This window comes from Coregonus lavaretus, assembly GCF_964263955.1.
Source record: "Coregonus lavaretus genome assembly, contig: HAP1_SCAFFOLD_8883, whole genome shotgun sequence".
Lineage (NCBI taxonomy): Eukaryota > Metazoa > Chordata > Actinopteri > Salmoniformes > Salmonidae > Coregonus > Coregonus lavaretus.
Genome location: NW_028165193.1, coordinates 4,621 through 16,372, shown reverse-complemented (window position 1 = coordinate 16,372; position 11,752 = coordinate 4,621). Strand labels below are relative to the sequence as shown.

The 11,752-nt window shown below is 47.5% G+C and overlaps 3 protein-coding genes across 4 annotated transcripts; all 3 read right to left on the bottom strand.

The window, feature by feature from the left end:
* Positions 1–375: 375 nt before the first annotated feature.
* On the bottom strand, positions 376–2,056 carry LOC311116173 (coxsackievirus and adenovirus receptor homolog). Its single transcript, XM_084191295.1, has one exon. It carries the CDS (start codon positions 1,862–1,864, stop codon positions 734–736), a length of 1,131 nt encoding a protein of 376 aa, XP_084047421.1. The 5' UTR covers positions 1,865–2,056; the 3' UTR covers positions 376–733.
* Positions 2,057–4,373: 2,317 nt separating this feature from the next.
* On the bottom strand, positions 4,374–5,956 carry LOC311116172 (uncharacterized protein). Of its 2 annotated transcripts, none has more exons than XM_084191293.1 (3): positions 5,094–5,956; positions 4,791–4,856; positions 4,374–4,667 (listed from the first exon to the last, which is right to left on the bottom strand). In XM_084191293.1, exons 1-3 carry the CDS (start codon positions 5,944–5,946, stop codon positions 4,459–4,461), a joined length of 1,128 nt encoding a protein of 375 aa, XP_084047419.1. In that variant the 5' UTR covers positions 5,947–5,956; the 3' UTR covers positions 4,374–4,458. The 2 variants fall into 2 exon arrangements, with proteins under 2 accessions (XP_084047419.1, XP_084047420.1); XM_084191294.1 differs by having other exon boundaries at positions 4,374–4,664.
* Positions 5,957–6,143: 187 nt separating this feature from the next.
* On the bottom strand, positions 6,144–7,588 carry LOC311116171 (uncharacterized protein; the record flags this gene model as incomplete). The annotated part of the gene is made up of 5 exons (XM_084191292.1): positions 7,393–7,588; positions 7,155–7,251; positions 6,876–7,069; positions 6,479–6,730; positions 6,144–6,180 (listed from the first exon to the last, which is right to left on the bottom strand). The coding sequence occupies exons 2-5, from the start codon at positions 7,248–7,250 to the stop codon at positions 6,144–6,146; spliced, it is 579 nt and encodes a 192-aa protein (XP_084047418.1). The 5' UTR covers position 7,251; positions 7,393–7,588.
* Between the last annotated feature and the right edge of the window lie 4,164 nt (positions 7,589–11,752).

The window sequence follows — 11,752 nt, the reverse complement described above, 5'->3', positions numbered from 1 at the left end:
TAACTAAGATAAACACCAATCTCTCTCTCTATGACTCAGACTTCCTCACAGACAGATAGACCCCCTGACAATTCTCCCCAAAGCTGTGTGACATGTCTTCAAAACCAAGGGGACCTGCTAGCCAATCATAGCTCACCATTTATGTTTAAAATAAGTAAATGACAGTGCATTTGTATTCTAGTTTAGCAGATGCTCTTATCTAGAGTGACAATCAGTTCATTCAACTAAAGTAGGTAAAACAGTATATCAACAGGAAAAACAACAGAACCAAGACAAAAGCCTTTATATTTTTTTGAGAGCATCTACTGTATGTAGTACTTAGTTGATGAAAGCGACAACCAATAGTGAAACTAGTGTAAATCTAACTATGTGGAGAAGAATCCAGAGGCAACACCTACACAACTTCTATACCAGTAGTTTGGCTGCTAACAACACATGAAGAGTAACTATTCCTTCCTTAGAAATGAACTAATATCCACTATTCTAGGAGTAAACTAAGATATACTGCAATTGGAAATTCACAACATCAAATATTTAACTTAATTAAAATATGAGACTAGAAAATATTATGGAAACTGAAAAGTCTGGGATATAATGTCCATTGAGGGTCTTAACGGTTTTCATCTGTCTGCTTCACGCAAACAATAACTTGATTAACTAAAGTTGAGCCAAAGACGTGTGGTTTCTATATCAGCAGGGTACAGGCAACAAAGACTTTCTCTGTTTCTTTCCACTACACGATGGAGCCGTCCCTGTTCTGGGCGGGGATCATGACGGCGATGGCGCCCATGCGGCTGAGGTTGGGGCCGGCCATCTTGCTGGCGACGGGCGGGGGCAGGGGTGCGTGGCTGGGGGGCCTCTCGTACTCCTCCACGGAGGGGATCTTGTCGTACTGGGGCTTGAGGGCATACTCGTGCAGGTTGGAGGGGGACATGGAGCCCAGGGAGGAGCGCTGGCTGCCCACGCTGGTGAAGGAGCGGGCTGTCGACACGCGGCTCTTCGGAGGGGGGACGTCCTCTCTGATCTCGTAGGAGATCTCCTTCTCATACTTCTTCCTGTTGCGGGCGCGGCAGCAGCAGAAGAGGATGATGGCGATGATGATGAGGGCCAGCAGAACAGCGATGATGGCTCCAGCTATGATACCAGCAGTGTTGGGGGGGGGAGTGATGCCAAGCTGTAGAATACACTCCTCCATGCCCACTCGGTTCTTAGCTGTGCAGCGGTAGGTTCCCGAGGAGCTGGTGGACGCGTTCCTTACGTTCATGGTGCCTCCCACAGGGTCTAGCACGGCGGAGGCAGGCAGCAGTTTGTTGTCGCTGGTCTTCTCCCAGGTGTACTGCAGGGGGTTGGTACCTTCACTGGACATACACCTCAGGACCACGTCCTTACCCTCCTGGGTGGGGCCCTCGGCATAGCATCTGGGCTTGGAAGGCCTCACCATGACGGTCAGCAGCATCTTCCTGCTGCGGATGCCCGGGGCCTTCTTCACCTTGCACTGATAGGTCCCAGTGTCACTAGACTTTAGACCCGTTAGGTTGATGGAGGCGTCGCCATTCTTAGGGTCGGCTGAGTTGAAGTGGGCCCGCCCCTTCACTGCAGGGTAGTAGTCCTCATAGGCCCTGTCCCCAGAGTACAGGATCACCACTTTATCCTCTTTCTGGTTGTCGGAGGCCAGCAGGCTCCATTCAATGTCCAGGGGGCCAGAGTCCTCGGGGGCCAGAGAGAACTGGCAGTCCAGCTTGACGCTCTCACTGCTGGCCTTCTCTATGGACGTGGGCCCCTGGGATGTGATCTCCAGGCCATGGGCTACACCTGCAATGAGAATAATCAATACAGAGCCGAGGTGGGATACCGTGAAATCCATTCCTTTCTGTCTATTCCAAGACTTTTCCTTTAAAACTCGGGTGAAAAAAGAATTTCTGCGGCGCTCCTTACAGACAGACCACTCTCCCCTAGCATCAAAACTCTCAGCTCCCTCTTTGCCTCAGCAGGTGCATAGGAGAGCGCGAGTCTAGACACGTGATTTCCGGAGGGTACCAAAGCCGACTTTTCTGTCTTTCACCTGTTGAAGAGTAGAGCAAAAAATACATTTAAAATGTCAAAGTTAACATGCAATGCCTTATAAAAGTATACAATTACATACACGTCAAGACAAGCTTTGGAAGACAGAAACAAGCTTACCTATCTAAATAAATAGAAGTACTAAAGAGTAGACGTCCCTTATATACACACACACACACATCTCTATAATACACCCTTCATATTCTGTACATAAAGTGCTTCAGCTCGGATGCTAGCAGTAGGAACCACTTCCCCGTCTCCCCGGGATTTAAATAGGCTCGGAAAGACATGTCAGGGCTAGCATTGCTCCGGCTGTTGACGCCGGTGTAGGGCTAGCAGTAGGAATCACTTCCCCGTCTCCCCGGGATTTAAATAGGCTCGGAAAGACATGTCAGGGCTAGCATTGCTCCGGCTGTTGACGCCGGTGTAGGGCTAGCAGTAGGAACCACTTCCCCGTCTCCCCGGGATTTAAATAGGCTCGGAAAGACATGTCAGGGCTAGCATTGCTCCGGCTGTTGACGCCGGTGTAGGGCTAGCAGTAGGAATCACTTCCCCATCTCCCCGGGATTTAAATAGGCTCGGAAAGACATGTCAGGGCTAGCATTGCTCCGGCTGTTGACGCCGGTGTAGGGCTAGCAGTAGGAATCACTTCCCCGTCTCCCCGGGATTTAAATAGGCTCGGAAAGACATGTCAGGGCTAGCATTGCTCCGGCTGTTGACGCCGGTGTAGGGCTAGCAGTAGGAACCACTTCCCCGTCTCCCCGGGATTTAAATAGGCTCGGAAAGACATGTCAGGGCTAGCATTGCTCCGGCTGTTGACGCCGGTGTAGGGCTAGCAGTAGGAACCACTTCCCCGTCTCCCCGGGATTTAAATAGGCTCGGAAAGACATGTCAGGGCTAGCATTGCTCCGGCTGTTGACGCCGGTGTAGGGCTGAAGCCAGATTACTAACCTCCCTTGACATGTCGAAGCATGACGAGCACACCGCTTTGACTCACCCACCTAGCGGCCACCCTGCGTCTGTGCACCCCCCTCCACCCTTAGTGCCGAGTTGGATATGCCCGGCATGTCCCAGTTTACTACAGCTCCGCATTATGTAATAATCAGCTGTCAGACTGGAATGGTTGCTTTGTAGGTTCCTGGACTCTTATCTTCCATTTTGTTTTCGATCTTAAAAAATTAGTGTAGGAAATAGGGATTTGGTTAAAGAATCTGGCAATGTCTGTATATATATTTATTTTTTAAAGAAGTGAATGTCCAGGGTTTTCAATAACAAAATCTGGTCACTTATTTTCTTTCACATATTTCTTATTTTCATCCAAATTATTCCAACGGAAAAAATGGTATTTGGGTAAGAAAGGGCTATAAAAAACTGATGCAACTTAAATATATTAATTTAATGAGGGGATTTAATTAAATATTTTAGCACACATGCAGGCTTATAGCTTGACAAAACAGATGAAAAGGAACTGGCTTTTCTAGCTAGCTTGTAAACCAATTCAAGTTACACTAGCAATTTTATTTTCCAATGCATGTAACATTGGGTTAACCACAGTGTATTGATGTATTCTGAATCAAAGACATGTTTACCAATTATGCTAAACTTATTAGCTAGCTTGCCAACATAGCTAGCATCGTTAGCATCGCTAGCACGCTAACCCTTAGCTAGCACGCTAACCCTTAGCTAGCAGTAAATAAGTATAGCGTAGAATCCCGTATTATCGGCATATTCAACAGCGTTTAAGAAATATATTACCTTCAACAGTGTTATCTTGTGATCAAGCCTTCAATGTTTTGTGATTATTGGTGTCGTAAAAATGTTAGCTAACGGGTTAGCAATTAGCAAGTTTGACATTTCATTGGAAATACTACTGTTGTCAGCTTTTGATAAGCTGTTTAGCAAAAAAATACGTCCCGTATTATCGGCATACGGCCCCCAGTTATTGGCCACCTTACTATTTTGTTCAATTACAAGATATATCCGTTACATTTTGTTGAAAAAAGAGACACCAACCACGTACCCGAAGTGTTTACTAGATAGTTGACTAGTTGGCTAGTCTTCAGGTAAAAAATAATGACTTGCCTGTCAACTTTTCATTGCGTAGCCCGGTGCGCCCTCTTGTGGACTCATAAAAAATGGTTCTTCACCAACATATTCTGTGTTGTAACCAAATGAAATATGAGTATTAATAATTTACATCAAATACACTTTAATTTCAGTTATGTGCATTAACATAAAACAATGAAAACACTGTTGGAGTTTGTGTTGCAGAGGTGCACTTGGAAAGTAAAGGAAGAAATACACAAGATGGGTTCAATAAATATATATATTATATTTTAGACATTTATTTTTTTGAACAAATAAATAATTTCATATGAACACAAACAAAACAAACAATTAAATCTCGACCTCCATCCCTATATTGTCACAAAAATCACAATAAAAATCCAGCTCCACCGCTACCTCTGGATCCCACTGCACACACCTGCAGTGGAACCAGTGCTGGCAAAAGTCACAGCACACCCATGGCACCTCGGATCTACACTCCTGAGAGGAGCTTGCAGGCGGATCACGCTCCCCGCAGCGAGCACAGCAGGTGGTGTCTTCTTTTATAAAAAATTAAATAATAATACAAATTGATTAATATGGTTTTGTAAAATGTAGAAGTTCTTCAACAACAATAGTAATTGATACAACTGAGAGAGCGAGAAAAACAGATTATGAAGTACCTGAGAGTGGTGCCATGGGTGGTGTGACAGATGTGACCGGTGTAGCTTTTCTCTTCCTTTTCTGTGCTGCAGTTTGAGAAAAAGTGGTGTTAGAGAGCATGTTGCATGAAAACCCTTTTCAACTTTTTTACATCAATACCTCTGGAGGAAGCTGCAGAGGTTTTGGAGGAGGCGGAGATGGCTTGAGGGCTGGTGCTATTTACTGTAGATATATAAAGATATATATATATATTTTTTTTACATTGCTGTTTTATAAAACAGATAACAAACAGTCATTTTTTCGTAATTTTAACATGGGTTTACCTGTGGAGGTGGTGGTATTCAAATTTCGGGGGGCAGGGACATCAGACGAGGCTGCTATGGTGGTGTGACCAGGGGAGACGGAGGAGGCAGTTGGTCCAGAGGAGGCCGTGTTGGTGGTGACAGACATGGGGGGTGGTGTGCATCGTGGTGGTGGTGGACAAAACCGCCGACGATGGCTTGGAGGAGCTGGTGTTTGTAATGGTGGGGTTGAGGGGCCGACGATGGTGTGGCCGGGGGAGTAGGCATGTGGCCTTCTTCTGCAGCTGGGGACTCCGGCGGCTCCTACAGGTGTTGCACACTGGGAGGCACTGGCAGTGGTGATGCAGCTGTCAGGAGTGGTTCCAGCAGGGGGTCCAGCAGAGGCGATGGCGTCAATGGTCTCATCCATGGCAGCCCTCTCCTGTGCCCTCTGTGTTCTGAGGGCTGCCCGACGCTCTTTCTCCTCTGCCTCGGCCCTCTCCTTCTCACCCCTCTCCTGCCACTGGCGCGTGTATTCCTCCCCGGTGAGGCATGTGGCGACCACAGGGAGTCTTCTGTATCGGTCCAGCCGATACTTCAGGACAGTAAGGATGTGCCCCAGGTCCTTCGCTATCAGCCCCCCCTCTATTAGGGGGTGCTCTTCTAGAGCTAGGGATAGGACTGGAGCAGCGGCTGGGACTGGGGCAGGGGCTGAGGGTCCTCCTGTGGTCGCTGGGGAGGAGGTGCTGATGGATGGCACATTGCTACTGGTTCCAGTAGAGGCGGTGTTGGGACCCGGTAGGGTCCGAGACGGCATTAAACGGGACCCATCAATGGCTGAAGGGTCAAAAGGGAAGAGGCCACACTTCTTAAACCCTTCCACCACATAGCGCATGTCCTTGCATCGCTGGTACGGGTAGCGGAATACTCTGGCAAATTCTGATTTGTTTACCATGTAGGAGTGGTCAAAATGGCTAAGGTCTCCAGCTACCTTGGAGAACTCAGCCTTTAAAGGGCCAAAGTATGCCACGTCCAGCGGCTGCAGGACATGGGTGCAGTGTGGTGGAAGACAAAGAAGTATAACCCCTTCCCTTAGTGCCACCGCGAGCACTTCCGGGTCCATGTGGCTCTTGTGCCCATCAAAGAGGAGAAGGAGAGGGCGCTCTTTCACTGCATACTTAATGAAGTGCTGAAACCACTTCCTGAACAGGTCCCCGTCAATGTAGCCACTGCTTGACCGTCCATACAAGGCTTGGGGGGGGCCTCCCAGTGTGTAGTGGCCACCGGGGAAACACTTGGGGTAGATGATAAACGGGGGGATGTCCTCCCCAGTTGCATTGAAGCAGGCCAGCACTGTGATGTGCTCCTTGGTCCCCGGAGCCTGCTGGTACACGTGTTTTGCGCCCCGGGGAGCCAGCACTTTGTGCCTGCTCTGGTCGCTACGAAACCCAGACTCATCGCAGTTATAGATTTGTCTGGGTTTCTCCCTCAACCCACTCTCCTCCAAGTGCTTCTCATAAGAAGTGAAGAAGGTGTCCATCGTCGGACGTGTGGCACACTCAGCTCTCCCCCTGTCCAGGGTGTCCGGCCTCCTCATGCTTAGGTTCTTGTGCCTCCTCCTGAACATTTCCCACCACCTCTTCCCCAGTGGTGGGATTGTTTCCCCTGGGTGCCGAAACCTACAATAGAATAGAATATATAATTGTCCATCCAGGATGAAAATGTTTGTTTTGGCATCACCATACACATCCACATTTACATCACACACATTGATAACAGTCAGTCCAGCATTCTACATACATAAACACATAGAACACCAAATACCTGCGGATTTTGTCTGCGTATTTCATCAGCCTCTGTCTGGTGAAGGGGAACCCATGGCTGGCGCAGTAGATACAGTACTGCACCAGAGACTTTTCATCCTCTGGTGCAAGCAATGTGGGTGGTCCACTGCGACAACCATGGGTCACCCGGCCGCTCAGCCTGTCCGCCAGGGTCTGCCGAGGTACACCATGCACCTTGGTAGATAAGAAAAGAAAACTGTTACTAGCAGATAAAATTCACATACACATGGTAATCTCCTAAAAACAAAAGATGCCTAACCTTGGCAGCCTGGCGGATAGCCATCCCTGCCCCGCAGTCCTCCATGGCATGGAACATGTCCACCTCACTCCATTGCTTCCTCTTGACTTTCTCCATGCTGCAGTGGTAAATACATGTAGCTAAATAACTTGGCATACTATACACATTTTAGAAAGATAACTCAATCTGAATATGTATAAACATTTACATTTCAAAGCTAAGGCATTGAAAGGTGAGTGGAACAAAAAGCTTACAGCACCTGTTATTCCCAGGCGGTCTCCTATCCAAGTACTAACCAGGCCCAATCCTGCTTTGCTTCCGAGATCAGACGAGATCAGGCATATTCAGGATGGTATGGCCGTAAGCGCAGGTACAACTCCTAGTACACTATATAAAGACATTAACAAAATTTACCATCGATTCGAATTTCCGTGTAACTTAATGAACCGACTAAAAACAAAGGCTGAATGTACTGCCTATATTTTGAGGGAAACGCACTGTCTATTATTTAAATTGACCAGGGCAGGGCAGCACATACAAACTGTATTTAGTCCAATAAAAATACAGGATATTATTAGGGTGATAAATAAAAGGCAGTTGCTCCATGATACATGTATTTTGAGGGAAACGCACTGACTATTATTTAATTTGATCAGGGCATGACAGGGCAGCACATACAAACTGCATTTAGTCCAATAAAATACATGATATTATTAGGGTGATAAATAAAAGGCAGTTGCTCCATGACACAAGAGCACTTTCTAGTGGAACAAAAAGCTTACAGCACCTGGTATTCCCAGGAGGTCTCCAATCCAAGTACTAACCAGGCCCAATCCTGCGTAGGTTCCGAGATCAGACGAGATCTGGTGTATTCAGGCTGGTATGGCCGTAAGCGAGTAAACAACTCTTGGTACACTATATAAAGACATTAACAAAATTTACCAGCGATTCGAATTTCCGTGCATCTTAATGAACCGACTAATAACAAAGGCTGAATGTACTGCCTATATTTTGAGGGAAACGCTTTGTCTATTATTTAATTTGACCAGGGCAGGGCAGCACATACAAACTGCATTTAGTCAAATAAAAATACATGATATTATTAGGGTGATAAATAAAAGGCAGTTGCTCCATGATACATGTATTTTGAGGGAAACGCACTGACCATTATTTAATTTGATCAGGGCAGGGCAGGGCAGCACATACAAACTGCATTTAGTCCAATAAAAGACATGATATTATTAGGGTGATAAATAAAAGGCAGTTGCTCCATGACACAAGAGCACTCTCTAGTGGAACAAAAAGCTTACAGCACCTGGTATTCCCAGGCGGTCTCCAATACAAATACTAACCAGGCCAGATCCTGCTTAGCTTCCGAGATCGGACGAAATCAGGCATATTCAGGATGGTATGGCCGTAAGCGCAGGAACAACTCTTGGTACACTATATAAAGAAATAAACAAAATGTATCAGTGATTCGTATTTCCATGCAAGTTAATGAACAGACAAAAAACAAAGGCTGAATGTACTGCCTATATTTTTAGGGAAACGCACTGTCTATTATTTAATTTGATCAGGTTAGGACAGCACATACAAACTGCATTTAGTCCAATAAAAATACAGGATATTATTAGGGTGATAAATAAAAGGCAGTTGCTCCATGACACAAGAGCACTCTCTAGTGGAACAAAAAGCTTACAGCACCTGGTATTCCCAGGCGGTCTCCCATCCAAGTACTAACCAGGCACAATCCTGCTTACCTTCCGAGATCAGATGAGATCGGGTGTATTCAGTCAACACAGCAGCCATTGCTAGCTAGCCAACACTACCAGCTAGCTGTACTGTAGTAGCTAAATACAATATCTTTGTGCTAGCTAGCCAACGTTTAATTATTGCTGCGTTATGAAAGAACTAGACACGGACACAAATTATCTGTTTAGTGTGTTAACACACTATTGGTAGTTTGTTGTAACCAAGTATTGGTGCTAAACTGTGTGTTATTGGATGCTAGCATGCTAGTTAGCTATGGCGTCATTGTTAGCTAGCTGAATAAAGTAAGTTGAGTCTATTCCTTGAAACATTGAACCGCTGTAGTTTACAACAATTCTAATTTCTAAAGTGGAAGTTGGGAGAGTTTTATTCGGGTGGTTCACTGAAACAATTATAGTTTCTGAGGTGGAAGTTGGGAGAGTTATATTTGGGATTTTTTTGGTGAGGGAGGCCCTGCTCTCTCCTTTCCCAGATGTTTAGTTAACTTCATTCCGATCTCCTCTGCATTATTGTAGCCATCTGCTACAGCCTGTCAACTATGCCTCTGCCTATCCCTGTTCTCTCCTCTCCGCACAGGCTACACAAACGCCTCACACCGCATGGCTGCTGCCTCTCTAACCTGGTGGTCCCTGCACGCACCACACACCTGGAGTTCCAGGTCTAAGGCAGCCTCTGGAACTGCCGTTCTGCTGCCAACAAGGCTGACTTCATCCCAGCCTATGCTACCCTCCAGTCCCTCGACTTCCTGGCGCTGACGGAAACATGGATTACCACTGAAAACACTGCTACTCCTACTGCTCTCTCCTCGTCTGACCATGTGTTCTCGCATACCCCGAGAGCATCTGGTCAGAGGGGTGGTGGCACAGGAATCCTCATCCCTCCCAAGTGGTCATTCTCAATTTTTCCCCTAACCCATCTGTCTATCTCCTCATTTCAATTCCACGCTGTCACAGTCACTAGCCCATTTAAGCTTAATATCCTTGTCATCTATCGCCCTCCAGGTTTCCTTGGAGAGTTCATCAATGAGCTTGACGCCTTGATAAGTTGCTTTCCTGAGGATGGCTCACCCCTCACAGTTTTGGGGGATTTCAACCTCCCTACGTCTACATTTGACTCATTTCTCTCTGCCTCCTTCTTTCCAATCCTCTCCTCTTTTGACCTCACCCTCTCACCGTCCCCCCCTACTCACAAGGCAGGCAATACGCTTGACTTCATCTTTACTAGATGCTGCTCTTCTACTAATCTCACTGCAACTCCCCTCCATGTCTCCGACCACTACTTTGTATCCTTTTCTCTCTCGCTCTCCTCCAACACTACTCACTCTGCCCCTACACAGATGGTAATGCGCCGCCGCAACCTTCGCTCTCTCTCTCCCACTACTCTCTCCTCTTCCATCCTATCATCTCTTCCCTCTGCTCAATCCTTCTCCCTCCAATCTCCTGATTCTGCCTCCTCAACCGTCCTCTCCTCCCTTTCTGCATCCTTTGACTCCCTGTGTCCCCTATCCTCCCGGCCGGCTCGGTCCTCCCCTCCAGCTCCGTGGCTTGATGACTCATTGCGAGCTCACAGAACAGAGCTCCGGGCAGCTGAGCGGAAATGGAAGAAAACTAAACTCCCTGCCGACCTGGCATCTTTTCACTCCCTCCTCTCTACATTTTCTATATCTGTTTCTGCTGCTAAGGCCACTTTCTACCACTCTAAATTTCAAGCATCTGCCTCTAACCCTAGGAAGCTCTTTGCCACATTCTCCTCACTGTTGAATCCTCCCCCCCACCACCCCCCCTCCTCCCTCTCTGTGGATGACTTCGTCAACCACTTTGAAAAGAAGGTTGACGACATCCGATCCTCGTTTGTTAAGTCTAATGACACTGCTGGTCCTGCTCACACTGCCCTACCCTATGCTTTGACTTCTTTCTCCCCTCTCTCTCCAGATAAAATTTTGCGACTTGTGACTGCAGGCCGCCCAACAACCTGCCCGCTTGACCCCATCCCCTCCTCTCTTCTCCAGACCATCTCCGGTGACCTTCTCCCCTACCTCACCTCGCTGATCAACTCATCCTTGACCGCTGGCTATGTCCCTTCCGTCTTCAAGAGAGCGAGAGTTGCACCCCTTCTCAAAAAACCAACACTCGATCCCACTGATGTCAACAACTACAGACCAGTATCCCTTCTTTCTTTTCTTTCCAAAACTATTGAGCGTGCCATCTTTAGCCAACTCTCTTGCTTTCTCTCTCAGAATGACCTTCTTGATCCAAACCAGTCAGGTTTCAGGACTGGTCATTCAACTGAGACTGCTCTTCTCTGTGTCACGGAGGCTCTCCGCATTGCTAAAGCTAACTCTCTCTCCTCTGCTCTTGTCCTTCTAGACCTGTCTGCTGCCTTTGATACTGTGAACCATCAGATCCTCCTCTCCACACTCTCCGAGCTGGGTATCTCCGGTGCGGCTCACTCCTGGATTGCGTCCTACCTGACCGGTCGCTCCTACCAAGTTGCGTGGTGAGAAGCTGTCTCCGCACCACGTGCTCTCACCACTGGTGTCCCCCAGGGCTCAGTTCTAGGCCCTCTCCTATTCTCCCTATACACCAAGTCACTTGGCTCTGTCATATCCTCACATGGCCTCTCCTATCATTGCTACGCTGACGATACACAACTAATCTTCTCCTTTCCCCCTTCTGATAACCAGGTGGCGAATCGCATCTCTGCATGTCTGGCAGACATATCAGTATGGATGACGGATCACCACCTCAAGCTGAACCCTGGCAAGACGGAGCTGCTCTTCCTCCCGGGGAAGGACTGCCCGTTCCATGATCTCGCCATCACGGTTGACAACTCCGTTGTGTCCTCCTCCC

What these genes read in the sequence shown, in the direction of transcription:
- LOC311116173 (XM_084191295.1), bottom strand. Translation starts at nt 1,864, where the DNA reads ATGGATTTCACGGTATCCCACCTCGGCTCTGTATTGATTATTCTCATT.
- LOC311116172 (XM_084191293.1), bottom strand. Translation starts at nt 5,946, where the DNA reads ATGCGCTATGTGGTGGAAGGGTTTAAGAAGTGTGGCCTCTTCCCTTTT. An exon ending in GAATACCACCACCTCCACAG is followed by an intron (nt 4,857 to 5,093) that starts GTAAACCCATGT and finishes CTCAAACTGCAG; the next exon opens with CACAGAAAAGGAAGAGAAAA. An exon ending in ACCCATGGCACCACTCTCAG is followed by an intron (nt 4,668 to 4,790) that starts GTACTTCATAAT and finishes TTTTTATAAAAG; the next exon opens with AAGACACCACCTGCTGTGCT.